The 24149-nt window shown below is 53.6% G+C and overlaps 4 protein-coding genes across 4 annotated transcripts; 3 read left to right on the top strand and 1 right to left on the bottom strand.

The window, feature by feature from the left end:
• Nucleotides 1–3048: 3048 nt before the first annotated feature.
• Nucleotides 3049–3988, top strand: COL26b_013386 (uncharacterized protein; the record flags this gene model as incomplete). Its single annotated transcript, XM_053186002.1, has 3 exons — nt 3049–3235; nt 3372–3694; nt 3755–3988. The coding sequence occupies 3 exons, from the start codon at nt 3049–3051 to the stop codon at nt 3986–3988; spliced, it is 744 nt and encodes a 247-aa protein (XP_053030050.1).
• Nucleotides 3989–17062: 13074 nt separating this feature from the next.
• Nucleotides 17063–17518, top strand: COL26b_013385 (uncharacterized protein; the record flags this gene model as incomplete). Its single annotated transcript, XM_053186001.1, has 1 exon — nt 17063–17518. One exon carries the CDS (start codon nt 17063–17065, stop codon nt 17516–17518), a length of 456 nt encoding a protein of 151 aa, XP_053030049.1.
• Nucleotides 17519–18637: 1119 nt separating this feature from the next.
• On the top strand, nt 18638–19961 carry COL26b_013384 (uncharacterized protein; the record flags this gene model as incomplete). The annotated part of the gene is made up of 3 exons (XM_053186000.1): nt 18638–18752; nt 18809–19257; nt 19311–19961. The coding sequence occupies 3 exons, from the start codon at nt 18638–18640 to the stop codon at nt 19959–19961; spliced, it is 1215 nt and encodes a 404-aa protein (XP_053030048.1).
• Nucleotides 19962–21687: 1726 nt separating this feature from the next.
• COL26b_013383 (uncharacterized protein) lies at nt 21688–22700 on the bottom strand (the record flags this gene model as incomplete). The annotated part of the gene is made up of 3 exons (XM_053185999.1): nt 21688–22409; nt 22466–22588; nt 22640–22700. The coding sequence occupies 3 exons, from the start codon at nt 22698–22700 to the stop codon at nt 21688–21690; spliced, it is 906 nt and encodes a 301-aa protein (XP_053030047.1).
• Between the last annotated feature and the right edge of the window lie 1449 nt (nt 22701–24149).

Genomic DNA, 24149 nt, shown 5'->3' with positions numbered 1-24149 from the left:
GGTATTCTTGACCTGTGGCGAATGAGATGAGGCACAAAAGTGGATCCACAATTGCCGTACTGCAATTGTGGCTTATATACGCTACGCGACATGATCACTCTTCAAGGCTTCCCACAACTCACTGTCGCAAAGTATGTCTCTACTCCAGCTTCTACGGCCGATACGATAGAAAACAGGCGTTTTCCGTTGTCGAAATCGTCGCATGAGATTGAGGAGGTATAAACCAGGCGGAATGCGGCATCGTATTGAGATACCATAGGTATGTGATTCCAATGAAGCAAGAAAAGGTTCCGCATAAAAGCATAATGATAAGACAGACCCAATTCACCCGTGACCAGCATTATCACCAAGTATTTTCACCACCGGAGGTCGTGAGCCAAACCGTTTCACGCTGTATCTTAATGTTCTAATCTAGGCTGAGACTTGGTCAACAAACATATTCAGGTTCAAGCCTGAAAGGTATACTCACCTATCCTAAATAGGAAGATATTCCCACGTACAGCTTCTCGACTCGTTCAGATAGAGAACACGGCAGGACTGTTAGAGGACGATCGTAACTCAAATACGCTTCGAATAGCGATCTTTTGCCGAAATTATTCATCTTGACTACTCGGCACTGGGTAGCCTCGAGGTATCAAGTGATTCGATGCGGGATGTGCCGTGACAATGAGGAAGGCCCACACCCCGGCTACCTATGCGCTATGTACTAGGCATCTCCCTCGCCAAGTCTCTCTTTTGGACCAACAAAGTTTTGGGGCACGTGAGCTCTGACTTGGACAGCGCGTTTGCTTAGTGGACAAAGGCACTTATCGCCATCAACAATTTTCCCAACAAGTGGACCCGCAACTCGCATAGTATACATATCACCATGCAATGTGCTCAAAGACCAGGGCCGAAGAGAACTGGAACAAGATTCGGCCGCAAAGACCTCAAAGAGGCTGATACTTTACAAATGCTCACAGGCTGCCCTGTAAAACATCCATCAGCCTTTGTATTCCTTTCTATGGTGAGATGAATATGAGATCTTTTTCTACTTGAACACATCTAATTGCAGCTTAGCGGACGCAGTTAGCATCAGGGAACCCACTTACCCTTGGTGTTGTCGGGAAACGTAGTCAAACGATCATGGCCCATCCACGAGGCAGCAAAACCCTACGGCAGATGCCTCACCGCTTCTGCCGAGAGCCTGTGTTCTCCTTCGTCTTCAGGATGTCTGGAATTCGGAAGCATTGGAAAACCTACGGTGACAGGGCGCCATGACAATAGTATTAATCACTTGCTCGCTCAATATGGGCAAGCAATTGCAATTCGGCGTAGTTGTGTTAGCCTGTGGTCTCATGACGGAGTGCTGACAAAAGCATGTCCATCATCTCTGAGCTCTCTGAAGGCGATTTCTGGCTGTTCCTCGGAACACAAAACGTTTTATCCTTCGCAAAATTGAGGGCATAAGAATTGCTGGATACGTTGACGCCGCGATAGGACTTCAGAATAGGCTAACCACCTGCGGTCAGGCTCTGTGCTACCACAGCGAAGTGTCAAAACAATACCGGCATGCGGACGTATCTCGATCGGCTTGCTGACCTCGGTCAGTTCATTGGCGCCGTGGTCGTTTGGCATCTTGAACGACGCAGGGATTGTATTTGAGATAACTGGCATTGATACAAGAGACCTTTTGAGAAGGCTGTGTGATGTGTCCCTCGAATGTGGTCCAAAACGAGGGAACCCAGGAACAGATAGATCCAATGCATGAGGCAGATAGATCGCTTCCCCGACTAACAACAAGATGTGTTAGCGCTCCCCAATGGTATACCAATCCCTCGCCTTTGTTGGCCTAACGATTAGTTTCGTCTCTCAGACTGAGACTTGTGACTAGTTCCGTCTGCCATTACCGGTCCTGCTGTTTTCTGGCTCCTCGTCTGGCGCAATGATGATGGCTTCGATGACAATAAGCTACTGGAACCCGATGACCCTGAGCGAGGAGAAGAAGACTTAGAAGAGCGGCTGACAGATCCCGAGGGGTTCGGCACACGCAATTGTTGGCCTTTTTTTTTGTCTCGACTTCTGTGGCGAATTCCCAATGTACATATACATTATCATCACCATCGGCACGTTATTGGAAACATGGAGGCAAGAATGAAAAAAGAAAAAAAAAGAAAAAATTACCGACACCTAGTTCGGGGTTCGATTCGTATATCCTTGGTTTTGGACGCGTTTGATGTAGAGTTAAGACATAGTCAACATCATAGTCCGCTAATGAAATGCCAAGCGCATTGAGTGTTCATTTTATTTACGGTTGAGAAGAAAGTGATAGATGCTCGATGAGCAGTAGTCCCGGTTTCATCCTCTGTTCATTTCCAAGTCAGTCTCCACGCATCTGCGTGGCTTAACCCCCCAAAAGCTCTATATGTCCAGTATAAATCTGCGAGTTCGTCGTGGCGATGACATGGAAGATGGATTGTACAAAAAAAAAACGACGAAGCCCTGGTCCGACGATGGGGCCGACAACACGCTGTAGGGAGGCAGCCATTCTTTCCAGTACGGCACTCCTGTTTCTAAGCATCTGTTCCTCCAAGTGCCAATGGAAATCATCCAAGTAGCAGCCGTGAACTGGATCAACGGTCTCACCCTGGCGAGGGGGGAGTAGCCTCTCGAAGTTGTATGAGGCCAACAACCTCAGAACTGTCTGCAACATGGATTCATTTGCATGAAAGCCTTTTAGCGTTCGAAGGTAGAAGGCGGTGCCCTCTGGTGAAGCTGCCCATTCGCAGATTGCCGCGTCGATTGACGAAAAGCGCCCGCAGTGACACAGGAAAGAGACAAAATTGCACCCACTCCCACCTGCTGTTCCTCCGAGCCTATTTTTTACGCTTTCATACCACATCCGACGACAGTCCCTCCCCAAGTCATTTTTTGCCGTTCTGAGTCAAATCGCGTACGGCTAGAACGACCCACCCATCAACTACACTACTTTTGCTCCAACATCGCATCTCGACGGTCGGCGTAAACGCACCGTTATAACCGAAAATGAGAGTTGGTCTCACAGTCATCATGGCGACGCTGCTCGCGTCCGTATGGGCCGCGGCCCTCGAACCCGGCCTGCACGCCTCAGGCGTTTCCTTCCTCGCACCAGTAGAAGAGCGCGACAGCAACGCGAATGAGGATCAGAAGCTCTGGAAGGGCAAGGGCGGCGGGAGCGGGGGCGGCGGAGGGGGCGGCAGAGGAGGAGGCTCTTCAGGTGGGTCTATCAAGAGGTAGTACCAGCAGCAACGGTGGCATTCGCTCTGGAGGTAGTGATTCTGGCGGCAGTCGCTCGGGCTCTGGCTCTCGCTCTAGCGCTTCAAGTTCAGGTGGCTCATCAAGTTCTCGCACAGGTCATTCAAGCAGCGGAGGCAGAAGCAGCGGTACCAGTGGCACCGGAGGCATCGCCAGAGGCGGTAGCCGCGACAGCTCCGGCGGATCCACGAAGACGGGCAGCGGCCCCGCGCCGGCCTACGGCGGTTCATACGGCGGCGGCGCCAAGGTTCCTGACGTTGCCGGCGCATCGAGAGGGCCCGGTAGCATTGCCCCTTTCTTGCTAATCGGCGGTGGTCTCGCCTTCTGGCCCGGTCTCTGGCTCGGGGGCGCCTACATGTACCCTTACTCTCACCCGTATCGCTTCTACAACCAGTCGGCGCGCGAGAACCAGACGAAGCCGGTAATATGTGGTTGCGCTAGTCACCAGCCCTGCGCATGCGACTAAAACAACAGCACCGAGTACATGAGTGCCCTCCTCGGCAATGGCAGCTACCAGGGCCTGAACCAGTCCGTCGTTACCAAGGGTATCTACAACAACACTGACATCATTCTCATCAACGGCACCCTCCCTAACGGCACGACCGCCTCAGGCGGCACTGATGATGTCGGCTCTGCCGCTTTCCGGGCCGCTTCTGAGGCTCTCGGCTTCTGGTCCATGTTGGCCGTGGTCTTGGCCACCGTCTTCGCCGCATGAGCATATGGAGACGACGCGAAAATGTATGGAAAAAAGTTTGCATGATCCGGATCGGCTGTTGTGATCTTTCACTTTTTCCACGAAGGAGTGTTGGGCGCTCGATATTCACCGTGGAGGCTTTTTGGACTGGCCAGGACAACTAGACCAGGCACTGGCAACAGAGACATTTAGTTCGGCGTACCTAGCCTCGGAGAAAGTCCCTGTCCGGCTGGCTTGGAGTAGGCCCAGAACGCCGTCAACTGAGCTAGACTAGCAATGCACGCATGGCCAGAATGTCATCGTTTGTCTCCTCCTCTGCGCTCACGTCTCCGACGTAACCCATTTTTCCGCTGCGAAGAAACCGTGCTTTCTGGCTGTATTGGGTCGGCAGTCTCTCTGCAGCGCTACCGGCTATCTGTGCGTGGAGCGTGACGGTGGTCCGGTAGCAGTCGCCGCTTTCCCAACCTAAATCAGCATTTGCGAAGAATGGCCCTGTTTTGTTGCGCTCGATGAGACTGCTGAAATGCCCCAGAAACTGCTGAAATAGCTCGTGGCGATGGCAGTGGGATGTCTGCCTTTGAAAGGAGCCGAGTAAGGAAGTCAGCGTACATCAGTCAAAAGAGGGCTTGAAATGAGTTGTGGAGCTCATCGTGGTTGCACCGCAACCTGGTCATCGTTCAGAACGTGCCTGACCTGCAATAACCAGGCGCTCCAGCGTGATCCTGACGGAGCGCAAGCTTGGCTTCCGGCTAGATTGGCCGTTGGCGGACTGCGATCACAACTCACCAAAGGCCCTAAATGTTTTTGATAGGCAGCGAAAGGCACGGACTTCCTCAATCCACGCGAAAAGGCTGCATATGGCGGCACAGCGCGTGGTCATCAAGCGCCCGGATTTGCGCGCGTGCGTCAGTCTCGAGGAGTCAGGCAGTGCGTTCGCCTGACAAACACGCTAATCAATAAGTCCCTTGGTTCACAAGAGCGCATACGGGAGTTATGGAAAGGGTGAAGGAGTGATGTATGTATTGCAGACTAAGTAGTGAAAGTCCACGACGGAAATACTCTCTTGGAAAGACCGCCGTGGGTGCCAATCTCACCAAGGCCAGAGGACATGCAGTTTCACGATTTCTGGCTGTAGACATCGGTCAGCTGCATAACTCTTCGTGCAGCGATCTATGAAGGCAGTTGCTAATACAGAAAATTCGCAAGTCAACTCTGACGGTGAAGAATCGATCGCAAACAGGGAAGTAAGCCCGGCCCAGGCGGGAAGCCGGCGGTAGAGATCGTTGATGCCTCCGGAAAGTGGTTTCGCCTACATCGCCTATCCACAGACTTGATGAAGCAAAGTCGATCGCTCTCTCCTAATCAGCGGGTCATCTGCGACTAGTTCCGTTTGCGATTACCGGCCGTGCTGGTTGCTGGCGCCTCTTCTGTGATGGCTCTGCTGACAATAAAGTACTGGAACCCGACGACCCTGAACGAGCAGAAGAAGACTCAAAAGGGCGACTAATAGACCCCGAGGAAACCAGCGCGCGCGTCTTTCCCCTTGTCTTTTGTCTCGAGTTGTGGTATTTCTTCTGTGGCGAACTCGAACTCGGAGCCGGCATTGGAGACGCGCGGCTTGCCCGCCCCTCTGCGACACCTTCGGTGGTGAGACGTGCCTCGAGCCGACGGGAGTTCCAAGTCTTGCCGTTGAGCAGCTCAGCAACGCTTTGAGCAACGTGTGCGGTTCGAAATGTTGCAAAGGCATGCCCTCTGTTCTGACTGCCCGATCCTCAGGGGACGTCGATCCTCTGGAGTTCGGCCTTGACTGGGGTCACTTGTGCCATGATTTGCTTGATGAGCACTTTGATTTGGTCCTCTGGAGTGCTGAGCCCTATTCGTCTGACAATTATTCGTCTATGTTCGACAAAGACAGCCTGGCTGGGTTGGTTGGTTGGAGCCGCGGCGCTTGGAAGGAACCGACTGTTGGACACGTACGCAGGGTAGTCAGAGCACCAAGCTCCCTGCATCTGAATGCCATCAAACCCCTGGCTGAAGTGTCCGAGGTTCGTTGGAACCTGCCGTGAGTCAGGAATCGTGTTCTGGCACCATGTGGTACTAAGGGGCTCCACTTGTTGTATAAGCGATGAGGATTCCGACGATCCATAAGGGTACGGTGCGGGTTGATGGTCGATTTGCGCAGAGAATAGAGCAGGCGTTGGTTGGCGAGATCTCATGGTACCGTTCACTGGAATTGCGTTCTCATCATTATGTACCTCCTTGACGACGATAGCACTCGTCATGTTGCTGTCATCGTAAATGATGCGTCTGCCGTTGAACACTCCATCCTTCAAACGATCTAAGCGCGTGTCAGCAGGTCCTGGTCACGCTTCAACTTTGGCCGCTTACCACATGCACGATAAAAATTGTATGGTCCCTGGACCCTGATCCAGCCCGAGGTGGGGTGATAGAGCTGAATGTAGTCGACTTCAAAGTCGCGGCTGAGCCACTCTTTAAGCGCCTGCCATCTTGTATCGAATGGTAACTAGCCCGACTGTCAGAAGGTAAGAACGCAGAGCTCGTGTTGATGAAAAACACGTTGCAAATCGGGATATAGAAATTTCCTGTCTCGGGACCCGGAGGCAGCTGTCCAACTTGCATCGTGACGTACTGAGACGTGAATCCGCTCGGAACACAGGCTTTGTCCAACAGGGAAGCTCAATGGCTCAGTCAGACCGGAGATTCTTGCGACGGCTGGGAACAAGACAGAACAGGGGATCTCATATGTGACAAGATCCGACGATGAACCAAGACAGTCTTGGCCAACCGTGAGATTTCCAAGGCAGGCAGATGGGTTTGTGGAAAAGAGCGTTGGAGTTTCTAAAGTTGGCCGGACGTCCAAAATAAGTCCTTTAGTCATGCCGCAATGCTGTCAATGCTGCTGCCTGACCAATGATCAACCCTTGCTATCTTTCGCGTCAACGATGTGGAGCGTGCAAGATCACTCCAGATAAACGTCGGCACAGGTACCCACGCCGTCGCAGGGCACCTTTTGTGGTACTCGCAACCCACCCCGGGCGTGTCCGCCAAGCGAGACCCTACCATGACCCTTGCCAGCAGCGCCGGGGAACTCGCTAGCGTGCCGCTGGCTGTGTGAGGATCCCGACGCCCGCGCGTTATGGGTACTTACTTGTGTGCCCAGCAAGCCTGCAGCGCTCCACAACCGACCCCGTCGAGGTGACATCTGACGCACGGTCTGTTGGAACGCCGATGTTCAGCTGACAGCCCGTCCCAACGCATCAGGTCTGGGCCTTGGATCTGGCGCCGTACCTCGTAACCGGCAGGGGACATCGAAGCCCCGCAAGTACTACGCCAACCTTTGAGACCGTGGGATAGGTGTACGTCACGTCGGAACAGATGGATGAGTGGAGATGCATTATGATTGAGTGAGTTCTATCTCCTGCCTTCCGCTCTAATCCAGATGCGCCCCCACTTATCGGTTGTCACAGGAGCATTGGCCGCCTCCTCGATCTGCTGTTCACCGCAGTCTTCGTAGCGAGCGCCATGCATGTTGAACGAGCCGGGGCAGCCAACGCCGTGCTTGCATCTGTTGAGGCAGGGATAGCGGTCCATTGCGGTACTTCTTGGACGATGGTTGTGGGTGTGTCAACTTGTGGAAGATCTTGTGAAGCTGGGAGCATTTGAAATGGGAAAGGCGAGCCATTTGTATTCATGCAGTTCAGGACCACAAGAGATAATCGTGCGTTGAAAAGACCAACTTATGCATGGACTCCGAATTTTTACGTGGAAGAAAGTCTTCTCTACGTCTAAAATCCATACTCGCCCAAATAAGATCGATATTGTCGTTAAGTCCGCGAGGCCACTGATAGACACTGATTTCATTCCTCAGCGAATCGGAATACATCTCTTTCCCCCCGAACCTGCCGTTTGACGCTCGGTGTGTCATTCTCGAGCTCGATTGCATCTTTGCGTAGATGGTCGTCGATGTATGAACTGGAGGACCTCCGTGTTAGCAGACACACCTTTTGATGAGATGGATTTACGGACTGATGTACTTCCAAAGAAAATGTCGCAGCGTGATTGCAGTCAGGAAGACCAATCCAAGGGCAAAGGAAAGAATCATCTGATGCCCTGCGAACCTCCTTGTACAACGGGTCGTCCCGTACCCACAAACCGTTGCGTTGTTCTAAGTCGGGGTTCATCTCTGGAAATCCTGGTTGTACGTAGAAGGATGAATTATTAACGAAAGGTCTGTCCCTCGCAGCATTTGATGATGGTTGCAAAGTGAGCTGTGGGACAGTGGCGGAGCGTATTTCAAAGAAACGTAGAACATCGTCGTCAAGCTCATCAGGCGTTGACTTTCTTGGTCGTGCACCGAAGGGTGATTCCGAAAAGTTGCATCGACATGCCGACAAGGATGACAGGTCCATCCATCGACGGACATGACTGTCTCACAATTAGTCGAGGGTCAGACAAGGGCAGAGTTACCAAGTATACAGCTGAAATCTCAATTTCTCTTCCCCTAATAATGGGAAAGGCTTGACAATCGTATTGGTAGTCCCGGGGGCAGTCTTTCGAGCGAGGTCGCTCACATGTCCCCGTTCGAAGAATGCCCAGAAAGACTGAACTTCAACTCTATGTGGTAGAATCAGAGGATTCTCCGCACTCAGCGAATGAACGCAAAAGTCAGATTCCGGACGGTAAACAAGGTAGTCTACTATCATGCTGAGTACGGAAGGCCATGGAGTGTGAGGTTGACGTTTCTTTGTGATTGTCTGCAAAGACTGCAGTTGCGACACGTAGCGAAAGCAAGCGGTGCAAAGTGCAGTTTGGAAGAACTATATATGCATCAGAACAGCTCCAGATCTGACCAATCTGGGCACGACGTCCCCAGTCGGTGTTACATCAGCAACTGAGGATGCATCTCAGGCCTCGCTCATGCCCGTCAACCCCGGTCAGTGCAATGCGCCCACCACTAATGAATCGGCGCCGAGACAAATTGCTCTGCTTTTTAGCTGCGCCTGTCACAAACGACCCCACGTATTCTTTAATAGAAAGGTAGTATCAGTGTGCATCTCCTCATATCGCTTCACCACAAGTTCATCTGATGAAGGCAGTGTAATATTGCAGGGGCTCCATTCCCATCCAGTCCTCCTTCATCCAGACGGGCGTCCAGTCTTCGTCACCACTAGGCTGAGCTTAGCACAGCTGCGAACCCTGTTGCTCTCCAAATCCCTGCCGCGTGGATTGCCTACCTCAGTCAACTGGGTTGGCATCGGTACTGTGCTCCTATTTATTCATAGCCATGGCACATGCTCAGGCTCCATCAAAGTGGCATTGACTCGCAGCTGCTTGTGTGATTGCTATGGGTGACTACGTGTACTTCTATGACATTAACCTGGTCGCCCACTTGCCATAGATGCCAGCTCCAGTTCACGCGTTTGGTAGCCACCCTTGCTACATGTCGCTCAACCCTGGACAAGGCTGTAGACCCCTCCTTCTGCGCGTTAACCCCTGCTACGGTGGTGATATTCTCGTTACATCTAGTAATAATTGGCGAGCAAGGACCTCCAGTTTCGTTCACGACTGCCCGGGACTTATCATCGGCCCTTGATATAAGAGGTGAACACTTCACAGGAGAGAACTCATATCCGCCGACTGCTGGGGCACACGATCCTCTTAGCCAGCGTGAGGCAAGGCTTGGATATGGAGGTAATAACCCGAGACGAGAGTCAGGTTTTGAATGCTAATTCCACGAGACTTCACAGACAATCTTGTCCGAAATAGCGAAAGGTGACTGTCTCCTGCAAGAAGCCGCTGTGTCGATGACTGAAAAATTCCAGACGGCTTACAAACTGCTGCGGCTGACTTGCTCGGACAGGAGGGATGGACAGTACGCGGGCCATCAGCCACGAACGCGGCGTTTCAATTTAGACAGTCTCTTGCAAGGTTTCATCGGGGTGGGCTAGCTGAAGGGCTCTAATCGCTTGACTGGTTGGTTTCCCCTCCCGAGCCGGATACGTTTCCAAGCCCGACAGATGGCGCTGGAAGCGACACTGGGATTGGAGAGATCTACCTTTAATGACTGCCGTGAACAGAGCTAAAAACAGCGCCATCTTGAACGTAGGCGGAATAAAAGCCCTCAAGCGCCTTAAGGAGTCAATGGGCGGGGATTTCGAGATTATCGCAATGGTACCTGCGAAAGGATTGTTGTCGCAGCTCGAGGGACATCAGTCTTACCTGCTATCACCTCGAGCGCTACCTGCTGAAGACAAGCCCTGCGAATACTCATGCCGAACTGCAGACCTCAAGCATCCCGCTCAGCCTGATACTTTGGGTGGATCATCGCGCATATCTTTCAGAAATACTGCACCTGACATCAACAGCATGCAGCAATTCAAAAACGCATTGAGGGGTCAAAGGTGGGATTCTGGTGTGTTTAGTGAACAAGGCAGAACAGTAGTTGCAGAGTCCCGCTCAGCACAGGTTTCAAATACATAGTTGTACTTGGTTCTTCACAAGCTGGTGTCCTATAGGTTACATACAAAACAATAAAATTTCGGTTTGATCATGAGATGAGATTTGCTGGAGAGCCTGCTTGTGACTCCGCCCACGCTGAACTGTCAAGATACAGGCGACTGCACCGCCTCAAATGCCGTCGAAATTCCATTCCATTCCAAGGTTGGCGAAGTACACTTCCATTCTGGGAGCCTGTCAGTCTGGCAGCCTGTCAGTCTGGCAGCCTTGTCGTGGCATTTGCGAGTTGGGCATTCCACGGGACTCCCGACTTCGCGTCTCGTCGGCGATATATTAAGGCAGGATTGGAACAGAAAAGGTTTTCATTATCGCCCAGGACTAAAGACACAGCACGCACCGATTTGTATTCCACTAAGGGCTCCTTGGACATATACTTGGCGAACCAAAGTCACAGTGTGTCACGGTAGGTCTGCCCACATGAGCGCAAGGCTCGACCACGTTTACAGGTGGCTTGTTAGACAGAATGCCAGTCACATCGCTCAACGGCCACCCGATGAATCAAGCAGACGGCCTTCTCCCGTTGACAGCAAGGAACTTGTCGAACCTGGCCGACATGGGGGCTTCTTATTCAGGCGACGAATTACCTCTGCAACCGCCTCGGGGAAGGCCGCGACCGATTGCGAAGACAGTCTTTCGGCCAGGGCGCTGGACAATGTTGACCGGGGCGTTGCCGGGTGGCCTCATGATACGTTTTCGAGGGATGACAGTACGTTGCCGCCGGAGAACCGTGCGAGTCTCGGTGGCACGACCATGAGTGCGGAGGCGGATTCAAAGGCGCCGAGAAGTCTTGAAGACTACTCGTATGGTAACATTGACCAAGGCATGGGAGATGGCGGCTTTGATCACCTGGCCAAGGAAGCAGAAAAAGACTTTAGCAAAGATCCAGCTCACGAGTTCTGGAGCTGGGACCAGAGTAAACAGAGATGGGTGCATAGGGACAAAAAAACAGGGGTGAGCATGTGTGCCCCTGAGGAGCTGGACTGAGCGGGGTCGGGCGGAGCTTGTCGGACGTGTTGACTGCCATCGTGGCAAAGAATGTGTCTTTATAGAAGAGCTGTGGTTTTGGGATGCTTCGCAAAGCCTCAGAATATGCAGTCACCGAGTCCCATTAGTCGAGAATCTAAGAATTCCTCCACGTGTTCTCTGCTCTGGATTCATGTCCAACACCGCTCTCGAGGACCACAAGTCTGTATAGCGCCTCGAGGAGCCCAAGAACAGCACAGAATTGGTTGGCACTGGGCCCAACTATCCGGTGAATAACGACCCATCTCCGCAGGCGTCGTCTTAAACGCTTAAACAGACGTTGCTGGGGCTGGATGCATGGCCGAAATGATGGTCATCATGTTTCAACTACCTGTCAACTCCAAGTTCTACAGAGATGCCACGGCTGCGTGAGTGAGATGAGAACGGAGGGTTATGCGGTTGCTGCTGAGAGCCGGAGGATTCGTTTGCCGCGTCGGGCGCATCCGGCGTCCGGTCGGAGGTAGTATCACAAGTCCTTTGGGGGGTCGACGCGCACGTCGTCGCCAAAGACCGCGAGACGATAGCGCCGGGCGATACGAGGTCGCGGGGTTTGGCAGATTGCGAAAGGCCATTTTCGTTGTTCATAGTGTAGCGCCGGATACTTCGCCGTTCGCCTCAGCTGCTATTTTTGAATTAGTTGAATCGCAACATCTCGCTTGGGAAATCGGCCTCCGCTGCTCTTGCCGTCACGATGGTTATGTCGCGAGAGTTGTATGGCTTTGGTTACAACGGCGATACGCCCAGCCGACCAACCGGCGAGGACCTCCTCGAAGACCGCACTGTGGCCTGCGAGCCTAGTGGGGGCGGATAGCCGCCGGATGATGGAACGTACCCCCCCCCCCCCCTTCCTAACCATTGCTTGTCCCCTTGCTCGAGCCGCATGCCATCCCCGCCACACGTGGTGCAGAGTAGTTTCCCGTGAAAGCTCCATAAAATAGTCGAGGCGTTTGCTAGGGAATCGAGGGCTTGAGTACGGGATGCGGTGGCCCGACAGCGGCGAGATGCTACTTCCTCACACGCTATTGGATGGAGGCAACGTGGTTTGATTGGCGACGGTGGTAGCGACGGTGAAACTGTGTGCCCGGTCAGCCCCTCTATCACAGCTGCTGACTAAAGAGTCACGTAGCATGCAGGATAAAACCCTTCGATCAATCGCTGGAAACAATTTTTGTCTTCATTGTCTCACTCAATCACTTCCTCATCGCCATCATGTCGACAGATTCTATCATCGATTCCTTCCAGCAAGTGAATGCCAACACCTGGGTCATTGGGAAGACAATTTTGCTGAGGCGAGAAATCTCACAATCAGCCTTATCGTGGAGCGACGGTCACGGTCAATTCTTCACGATTTCTGAACCGAATGCCCCAGCGCCTCAGGGTCGAGCGATGTCCAACGTAGATGACATTCAACTTGTCCACCATATCGGTGAAAATTCAGCTGTCTGGAGAATTGGTGAGGCGTACCTCAAGGTCAAAACTGTGGAAAACCACAACGCCACGAGAGAGCATACCACTCTCGGATTCGTTCAGTCAAAAAACCCTGCGACATTCGATACACCGACTGTGATCCATCACCACGAACGCGACGGTCGGTACTTCGTTTTTCTAAGCCGCATGGCTGGAGAGACCATTGCGGAGGCCTGGTGGCACATGGACGAGAACACGAAAGATCGCCATGTTGGCATGGTGATTGACGCATGCAAAGAGCTGGCTTCATGGAAGGGCAGTGCTATCAGTGGTGTTGATGGTCTTCACCTCTCTGAGGAACGTCTTACCGGTGGAAACCGAACGAAGACCAGCCCTGAGTCCCTTCTGGAGAATTGCAAAGCGATGGGAATGGATTGCTCCGTTTTTTTGTTTTTTCACTGCGACATGGGCCCCGGGAACGTGATTGTCAATCGAGCGAATGGACGAACTTGTATTATTGATTGGGAAACAGCTGGCTATGTTCCGAAGGAGTGGATAAGAACGAAATTTCGTATTTCAATGGGCCTGAATCTGCCTGGCCGAGACGATGACTCAAAGAATGACTGGAGGCGACGCATCCAGCAACAGCTGGGTAATGAAGGATTTGCTGATGTTGCTGACGCGTGGATGATGTGGTCGAAGTCCAAAGGACAGGCATGATGCGCGGTACGAACTTGATGCCATCGAGGTTATCTTCTGGTGCCCATAATAGCTACTGGCTTTGTTAATCACAGATTGAATCAGAGACAGATAATGACTGACTGAGACAAGTCTTCAAACAGTTTGCGAAAGGGCAGTGCCACACTTTTCACAAGTGTCTCTGCCAGACATATTGTTGAAGCCGCAGCCCTGTTTTGGGCATTTGGCTCCGTCGACCAGCTCTTCGCGAATCGTAGCTGCCATTTTTTCTGTGAGGTTTTCGATGCGGTCAGGACTCAAATTTGACGTGGTATCACCTTTATTCAAGCGATTTGCAACCTCTGTTTTGGCGCGGTCGACGACTTCTTTTGTAGCAGATTACTATGCAAGAGATGCTGGGGTCGCGACCGGCTAGTGACGGCATCTCATGGCCGAAGGTGGCCTATCTCTCCCCTTTTCACTATCACTTTCCCACTCCTGGTTGGAAAACTTGCCGTCACGCACCACCAACACAAGCATGGTTCTTCTTTCCCCGCTTTGGGTGAAGTATGGCGTGCGAGATGGTTGGACGATGGACCCTGCAGGCAAGCCATCCCTGCTGTGTGTCTACCGTACTTTTCCTTGCAAGAGGCTTACTCTCGAGGCAAGATGACGCTAGACAAGCCAGTAGGATTTGGAACGTGAATTCGCCATCCTGCACATGGCTAACCCCATTCCCAACTTTGATGGCTGCAGATAGTGGTTGTTATCGAGTGCGGATATGTGGCATGAGTGATCCCATCGGCGGTCATCGACTGTTGTGTGGCAGAACTTGTATTCGGAAATTACATGAGTTTCGTGGCTCTTTGGGCTGCATAGGCGTGCAGGTCCGTTCTTTTCGAGAATAAATGGGGCAATACCTCCGCAAGGTCTGCACCGGCTGAATATCATGCCATCCGCTCTGATTGATGTCGCATGTGGGCCAATAGTGATTTTATCACTCAGTATACTAGCCTACGTTTAGTTCCCGCGCTGCCAACCAGTTCTCGCCATCAAGTGGCTGGGTCGAGGCTCAGAAACGTTGCATGAATTCGGGGCAGAGCAACTAGACGCACTATGCACCACATACTATCTATTGTCGTTGCCGGACCTTGTTGCATGCTGCTAATCAATAAAATTACTCCGAACCTGTTCTAATGGAAAAGTAGCGAGAAAGGTAATTGGGAAGTTCCAGATCTTGGCCAGTGGGTTATTGTATTGGGCGCCTCTGGCTAGTAATTGCGGGTAGAATCGAAGTACGTTGTAGCGAAGCTTGATGAAGCCTCAGACATGAATCCCGCCCTTCAAAGATCTATTCTCAAAAGCCCTGCGTCGAGGACTACGAGCGAAGATTAATCACTTAGTGTTATAGAGGCTCAAGAGCCGCACAGTGATGCGTCTGGCGTTCGGCCCAGATCTCTAGTGAACGCTATATCTTCGATGGGGCTGAGGATGAATAATCTACTATAGGCCTCCAAATACACCAACTGGGTATGACGAGCATTCAAGACTGACTACATGACCGGGCATGTCAAGTCCCCAGATGCTGTCATGCGCGACTGGGTCCCAATACCAGACAATTGCCCCAAACGATGCGAGAGCAGGACTTCCCGCATGCATGCTTTGATCGGTACCTTCTCCAGGCGAGGCGTCGTCCCCGTCCCATCAAGTGCGATACAGGAGTTCCAAGCAATGTTTATGTTGCTCAGGTGGCAGGTCGAAGGCGGTGCTGACGGCGTCTAGCTTTGGTGCGATCGTATATTGTACCCACGCGAGACAAAAGTCGGCCCAAGTGATGCTGAAGCCACTGGTACGGCTGTCGACTTGGCAGTGGCCATCCACAGACGCTGTGGGCTCGTCTCCTGGGTCAGCATTGTTCGTCTGCCGGCACAGGCACACGTGGCAGTACACAATCGAGAGAATTTGGATGCTGAAGAGCACAACCTAATTGTCATTAGCGCGCGTTCGGAAGGACGACGGAGCACTTGCCGTTGATGCAGGCGTGATATCCAGGATGGACGACAACACGGGCGCGCCGACGTACAGTGCCATCATGAGTCTGAGTTGACCGTATTTCGAGCTGAGTCCTGCGTAGAGAGGCGATCCCGAATAGGCTCCAAGGAAGGGGAGGTCGAGAACGCCGACGCTGAGGACGAGGGCACGGATAAGCCGCGCGTGCGGAGGGTACCGGGCGGCCAGGTGCATGGCCAGCACCAGCGTCACGCTTCCGGTGGCGACTATGCAGGCGGCACGGAGAGCCCCTTCAAACCCTGAGGACGTGAATGAATCAGCATGCTGCGGGTGCCAATAAGGTCAGAGGCTGCGCATACCGGGGATGCCTCTGTGCTTCATGTTGGGGCAGACGACCAAGACCACGGAGAAGAAGGGCAAGCACAAGTGCGATGGCTGAGATGCGTATGGCCAGAATGGTGACAGACATGGACGCAGTGTTTGTTGGACCCTCTGCGCAGTCAGCGGATCAGTCTGTCGAACGTCCAACGTCGAACGTCGACAAAGGGGCAACACATAAGTAGGAGAACTGTGTCGGTTATGGCCATCTGTTGGGGCGGCATCGTCGGGCAAGTGGCCGTCTGCAGGCGGTGAGCGTGTTGTTGACGCCAATCAGGGCGTGCGGCATCCGAAGACATTCCCCGTCTTCTCCATGGCGGTGATCGTCGGAAAGGCCGCCCGTTCGGGGGTCGTCGTGCGTCAGGGGAGCTCGACGTGGGCTGAAAAGCAATAATGGGACAGCCAACACCACGAATGGCCCGACACGTCAAGATGGGCGCCGTGCCGGCCGTCGTGGTGCGCAGTCGACCCCGGGGCTGATGCCCTGGCTCGTTCCGTTGGCGTCTTGCGCCTGCCGACGTTGGCACGTCGTTGAAATGGCCAATGATCGGCGCGCCAGGGATCGGCGCCATCTGGGCGTAATTCGACGCCGCAGTTGGGCCCACCGACATGGAAGCGGAGGGCTGATAGACCAACACCGGCTGCGAGAGCGACCCTGCCCCCTCCCTGTGCGGGCTGGCCAGGGGGGCGTGTCGGCGTGCGAGGTGACTCCAGGCTTCTGCAGTTGTGCTGGCACACCCCTGCACCACCGTCCCATGCCCCTGCTCATGGCGCGCACGCCCCTCGCGCTAGCGCCACGCAGCGACGCACCCGCGCGGCGCTCGCTACATCCAGGTACTCGTCGGCCCCTGCTCCGGTACGCCGTTCCCTGCCATCCGCGGGGCGGCGCAACGTCTGCGAGGCGACCGCGACAGGCCCGGCAACGACGCCAGCGAACAGCGCAGCGACGAGTGATGTCTGAATATGCGACCCCCGGATGATGATGGCCAACGCTGCGAGCATAAAGGAGCGACTTGGCGAGACACGGAGGGTTCAGACACGGCACGCTGAAGACACGGCATCATGGCCGTGAAACTGTCTGACCTCAACGCGAACCCGTTCCGGGCGGCTGCGAGCGCCGCAGAGACTCTCATCGTCGACGAACTCCCCTCGGAAGCAACCCTGCGTCTCAAATTCGACCACCTTGTTACCATCATTATTGCACTGCAGACTACGCCCTGCACTGGCTCGCGAGATCATCCGGACGAAAACGCGCTGCGTCGTCTCATCAGACGTGCTACCAATCTTCAAAACCTCTGCATCATCCAGCAAATCGCCCCAGAAGACTCTGAGAAGGCTTCTGATCGTTCTCTTCTCGGCGACCGGCCCGGCGTGGACATCAAATACATCCCCGCACACGATCTGGCGGCGGCCTTCGCGCGTTCCCCCCCAGGTCTCGCCAGCCAAAGCTGCCGTAGAAAGCTGGGCCGCAACGGTCGCCTCTGCGTGCGAGGTTCGGCCGCGCTCGCCTCTCGTTGAAGCGTATATGGAGCTGCCTGACGCAGCTCTGGGAGTCTACGAGGAAAGGTATTTTTTGGTCCATCCTCGCTCTGCACCGTTGCCCGCACGTCTGCTGACCGATCCGCAAAGCGTGGGTATACGCTGTCTTGGACTTCGGAGCCGACATCTGTCCTTCGACAGACATGACACGGGCAGACTGGCGATTGACTGATGGGCATCCACGAGATCCGTACCGGGACCGGACCGGTCACAAGTGGACCTTGGGAGTTGGAGGCCTGCATCTTGGAGATGGTGCATCTTCTTTCAAGCGTCCAGAGACAACGCTTTCGAACAATTGAAATTGGGGCGCTTGAAGGAGTCGAAAACTCGGGAAAAGCTGAGAATCCGGAGTTGAAGAGTAGCGCATGGGTCGAGACCTTTCACTCTTGTTATGCCATTATTTTTCATGGACAGCCCACCTTGATAACAAGAAACACCAAGTTGTCCCATGCATGGCGTGGCTGGCACCCTCATTCTGACGCGTAGCCAAGCCTCGGTGAGAGTCTGGCTGCTGGTGAATAAAGTCCCAATAGGAATTGCGTACTGGCCAAGGATCACAGGTTGCGGCCATGCACGAGTCATCCAGCTCTCACGTCTCCCGCATGGCAATAAGAAAGCCCGAGACTGGCTTGAAGAGTCGATCATGGCGAAAACAAGGCGGCAAGGCATACTCTTCGGCCCCGGGAAGGGCTGGGTGCTCTCGCTATCCATCGTCAAGGCTCTGGGCTGGGAAGGGCGATGTACGTGGTGCCAGCTGATGACCAGGCAAGGACTTGGCCATACGTGGAGAAAGACCACCGCCCCACGACCCGTGTACGGGATCAGCTCCATAGCAACCTTGAACAGGCGCTACTAGGCAGAAGCAAGGCACGTTGCAGCAGGCTTTTGCCCGGTATTAGCTACCCCGGCCGAGCTGTCCTAGCCGAAGCTCTACTCGCACAGGGAAGGGCTCGCAAATTCATGCTCCCGCCTGGAGAGATTGGTGTGAATGCACGTACTGCAATGCCTCACCAAGCCGATGAGCATATAAGGCCATGCTAGCCTGGTGCTTGTCACCGACTGTGACACCCGGTCCTTGATGACCAACACGACGACGCCATGCCCACCGAGCGCTCGCCTCTGCTTCCCCACAGCGCCAGCCACAGACCAGCGTCCTCCGCCTTCGGGGGCTTCTACAAAGCCTGGCACGAAGCCAAAGCCATTATGTCGAGCAGTACGTCCCACGCCCCTCCGTCATCTCACCGAGTTGCTGACATAGGGTGCACTTAGATCATCTTCACTGGCTCCTCGCCATCGTCCCTTTTGCCATCACTGCGCCCAACCGCAGCTGGAGCCCGGTTAAAGTCTTCGCCACGAACTTCTTTGCCATCATGCCTCTGAGTGCCGTTTTGTCGCTTGCAATCGAACGAATCTCGATGAACTTGGGCGCAGAACCAAAGGAGATGCTGAGAGCCACTTCGGGCAATGCTGTCGAGTTCGTTGTGGGCATTCTCGCTCTGAAGCACGACCTTTTCACTTTGGCCCGGTCGATAGTCCTCGGCTCTATCCTGTTCAGCCTGCTTCCTAACATGGGTTTATGCTTCTTCTTGGGCGGCATCGCCAATATGCGCGACAGAGTCACGGTTTTGGGCTCTGAACAGTGCTTCCCCCAAGGCACGGCGCAGACTATATGCACCGTGATAGCTGTGCCGATGACGTCGGTCGCCATGTCTGCCATTGTGAGTTCTCTGGTGATTGAACGCTTTAACCTTCGTCTGACACCAAGTGCCAGCTCTCTTCAGAGTTTGGCGATGAGCACCCCGCAAAGAGGGACCAGAGCATCCTCGCGTTTTCTCGAGGTGCCGCTATTATCTTCCTGCTTCTATACGTCACGTATCACTGGTTCAAGTCCCGCACACACTCCGATCTTTTCTGCGACGAGACTCCGCCTGACGAGACCGAGGACTCCGTCATCAGTATCGTTGCCGCAACCGCCGTTCTCGCCATCACGGTTGCCCTCGCGGTCGTCTGCGCCGATAACCTGGTCGGAAGCATCAACCCATTCGCCGAGGTCACGCATGTAGGGCCAGACTTTATTGGTTTCTTTCTTGTTCCCATTGCCATTAATGCGGCAAAAGCTTCGGCCGCGGTTGGAAAAGCTACGCGTAACAGGATGGATCTCGCGATGGACATCATCCTCAACTCCATCACGGAGACCGGGCTTCTCGTCGCCCCTTGCCTCGTCATTCTTACATGGGCTTTATTCCACAAATCCATGACCCTGCAGTTTGAGCTCGTACCGACCGTCACCTACGTCTTCGCCACGTTAGCTGCAGCTGTTGTCGTCAGAGATGGCCGGTCTAACTATCTGGAAGGTGCTTTGCTGCTCGGGTTTTATGTCATCATAGGCCTAGCTGTATTCTTCGGTCCTGTAGATGGCTGAGAGGTATGCTGATAGAAGCTTTGGGAGCCGAACCCATGACTTGTCGGAGAGGTCGACTTGCTGTTTGGCCGTGTGTGGCGTCAGTCCCTGATGTCGGCTCAGCTGATAACCACGAAACTCCTGTGATAATGTTGGGTAGAAACTAGCCCACGCAGGCATAAGAAGCGAGAGAAATCACAAGGAAGACAAAAAGACGGCAAGGGGTACTGAATATGTGGATTAATTGGTCACCCTTCTTTTCAGCAATCATTAGCAGCTCTGCTGTTCATTTCCCAACCGCCCTCACTTCTATGTCCTGCTGTGCTTCGAGAAGGATGTCCTTCATCAAGGAGTAGAGCCCAGGATCTGAACTGTCCCTCTTCCAACCCTTAGCGAATACCTTACTCCGCAGTTTGTTGACCCATGGGACTAAGGGCTGGTAGTACAAAGTGAAGTTCTCAGTAGCTCTTTGCTGGAAATACTCATCATCACCAACAATGCCCATTTTGAGTTCAGCCAACGTGTTGTCATTCTCGTAATTCCACCTATCAAACTCCGTTGGCCCAACATCTTTACCATCCCCGTCGTAATGAACGCATATCCAGAACAGGACCCAGAAGAACGACTCTAGGTCATGCATGAACGAATGCTGCTCGCCTAGCAACGCCCCGATTGCCATGAAGGCCCTTGTGCCGGTCTTTCCCTTGGCACCTGAAGCACCCTCTCGTTGCTCTCGAATAGCGAGGTCAAGGTCGATCAAGAACGCAGGCCAGGATGGGTTGCCACTGTCCTCATTGATCATGAGATTGTTGATGGATATATCTCTGTGGAGAATGCCTGCCTTGTACAAAGACTCGTGGCCCTCAATGCAGCCCACCAGGGCAGCAAGTAGTGCTGATCGAGAGCTCGCCTTGTAGATAGGCTTACCATAATCCCGGAGAATGATACGTCGATGAACCCGATTTGGTGGTATGATTAGTTAGAGAATAATTGGCAGTTGCGTCTTTCCTACCGTCCGGCTTGAGGTGGTCCACTGCTTGCAGCTCGCAAGTAGGGTCTCTGTTAGTCGATTTGAACGCATCCAAAAAAGCAGAAAGACCGCTGCCGATAGGGTTTCCCTTGATAATGTTTGAATCAGAGTGCTCTTCCATTGTAGGTGGGGTGCTGCTAAACGTGATGTTTAGATGACGGCTTTGCATCAGCAGTCGCGTCGCGGTGAGGTCGTCGCGCTACGCATTGACCACTCACCAAGCTGGGAGAACGTTGTTCCGATGACTGGCTGTGAGATCGATGCGGGACGATCGACCGGTCTCAGGGCGGAACAGCTGCATGCGATTTAGCATACAAAAACCCAACCAACAGTTAGAGGCAAATCCTGCCTCATCGTTGTACCTGTCAAGGAGAACAGGCAATTCACGCCACGTCCTGGTTGAGCCTGCTCGAAAATTTATCCGATGCGATGCTAGAACAACGTGCTTTGTCAATCATATTCTCACCACGTGCTACCCATGGTGAACGTCATCTGTATCGTTACTAGCACCGCGAAAAGACGAATCTAGGCAGACAGAGCAACCTGAAATTGTGTATACCTTGCTATGGTCGTGAGAACCTGCAACAAGCTGCCAAGTTTAAGTATATATAGGCACCCGCGTAACACAATCAGAAACCGTCCCAATATTTCTGCAACCCCGCATTCTTTGCAGCAATGCCGAATCAACCAAGCCATCTCATTCCTCGCAACTACTACTCACGGCAGGTGACCGACGATGTCCCCATAACTTCCGGCGTGGACTGGTTGTGAAGTCGGTTTGTTGTCGCCACGAATACGACCACTCTTGTTTGGAGGCTCTCCATCCGCACCCGCCAGCTCCTCCGCCCCGGCAACCTGCTCCACGTCGACTGAGCCCCCGAGGTAGCGGTGTTTCCTCTTAACGGGTATGGCAATGGACTTGACGTGCTTCTGACGTCCGCCACGGGTAGCCCAGTAGTCATCAACAAGCTCGCGCGCGTTCTGCAAGACTTGATCCTCGGGCTCCCACGTACGCTCATGTGATCCGACCCAGGCGACATGCAGCTTCACAGTACCGGTAGCCTCCTGTTTGTGTTTCTCGACCTTGAGCACGTGCCAAAGATTTATGTCGACCATAGCGCCTTCGCGACCGCCCTCTACGGTGTCCCAGTATGCAAAGAGTGCTTCCTCCGCATCCTCTTGGATGCTTGACTCGGGTTCCCACGTCGGCTTACCGTGCATCCAGCACACTCGCATCTGGAAGAGGGTGGGATCATCAGGGTCGCATTGATGACCAACGATGGCTTCGATGACGAAGATGCCGTTCTCAGGGTCGTCCGCATCATCCTTGGCATCAGCAGCATCCGCGGGTTGAATGGAGTCGGTGGTGTCTCTATTTTCGATGGCGATGGCAACGGTGATCTCGGCCCCATCTGTGGCTGGGGTGGCAACTGTGGCAACTGTGGCAACTGTATGTTAGCTTTGATTTCCTCGCGCAATGTGGAGTGTCCCCTACCATGAACCGCCTCGTCCTGTCGGTCAGATGGCTCAGACAGGTAGCCATCCTTCGCCTCGACAGCGGCGTCGGTACGGCTAAGGTCCTTTCCAGCCTTCTCCTTGCTCGCTGAGGTAGTCGTGCCTGTGCCGCCAGGACTACTCGTCGGGGTCTTCTAGACAGGTGACGGCAGACTGGGGCGCAGGTCAACTGACTCAGGTGTGCGAGCGGTCTCAGTATCGGGAGTAGGACCCATGACGGCTGTGGGTGCCGCAAGCGGGAATGTAGCTTTTGAAGAAGGTGCCTCGGGGACGGGATCGGGAGTGTCGGAGCTTCCTAAAGAAATAGAAAGCGAGACGCCTGAGTGTTGGGGAATTTGCGGCGCTCTCACGTGGTCGGTAAGGAAGGATGTGGTGGACGGCTTTGAGGTCCCTTGGAGACGGGGTATGTGCGTGTAAGGAAGGAACAAATTGCGATGGTCAGTGAGGGTCGAGGCAAAAGTGCGGAACCGACTCGGAGTATTTGTGGTGACGGATATATAATAGTCCGCTGGGATCACCTTACGTCACGGTAAGAGGGCTGGAGAGACTCTTGCCCTCTCATTGGTCAGATTCTGCCGCACATGGCCTGGGCGGTGAGCTCGGCAGTATCCCCACAGATACAGAAACGTACGGCCAAGTCGTGATAACACCAGCTAGCAGCATCAGCAAAATGACGGCCAACTAGAACGGACACAACACCATATGTTAGATTCGGGTGGAATTTCAACATAATCGACCACCCTTAGCCGCATCTTTCCTTAAGAACCGAGTCAACCTGATCGAAAATTAGGGCAAGGCGCTTCCTTTGGGGATAAGAAAGGCCAAAAAGGCGAGGATGAAGTGGTGGGCTCTACATCAGTCTGGTAGTTGAATCGACGCATCGAAGATCTCAAGCCTACGGGATGAGTGGATACAGGTAGATCCGTCCAGGCTGTCGGAGCCACGGATGGCCCGCAAGGTTGCCACGATTGACCAAAGGCCATCTCTCGAAAGCCAGGTACGGCCTATCAGCGTTACAGATGCGCCAGGCGAACTGGCGTAAAGACGGACGGAAAGTTGTCGCTTCATCGGTGAATACCAACGGCACAGGAGAATGCAGGGTGATTCAAGATGAACTCGCGCCCGTTCCCTCGAGCGGTCTGACTTGCGTATCGTTCCATCATCAGAATGCAGTCAGGTATGCTTTGTGAGCTTCGGGACGTCTCAGGTAGTTCCTAGCGAACGTTGGATGTCGGTAATACCCTTGAAGACGCATCTTGGTCGATTAACCAACTGCCCCCGACAGTGGAGACCTCGACAACCTAGAAGACGGGTTCGCAAGGCAAGGCAAACCTAGATCTATTGTAATCAATTGCCGCGTGGCACGTCTTCAGTGGGCATGTTCCAAGCGCCGTATTTCAGGACGGTCTTCTGTGCTGAACAAGTGACCGGGCTTCTGCTCCACAGGAGCTGCCATGCCATTAGTGCGAACTGATTTAGATATATTGAGGGTGCCTGCTCTGGAATTCTGTTCAAGGCTGAGGTGTAAGGGTCTAGGACAAGGTCGGTGCCATTGGTCTAGCCTACTACTACGAGCATTCCAAGCTGGAGGATAGAAGAACCATTCTGGGAAAGAGTGGTGCCCTTCTCATCTTTAAATACATGTGAGTCTTCTTCCAGAAGCT

This window comes from Colletotrichum chrysophilum (assembly GCF_026319265.1).
Source record: "Colletotrichum chrysophilum strain AFK26 chromosome Unknown scaffold_226, whole genome shotgun sequence".
Taxonomy (NCBI): domain Eukaryota; kingdom Fungi; phylum Ascomycota; class Sordariomycetes; order Glomerellales; family Glomerellaceae; genus Colletotrichum; species Colletotrichum chrysophilum.
Note: the sequence above shows the minus strand (reverse complement) of the source record. Positions and strands in the feature narration are given on the sequence as shown.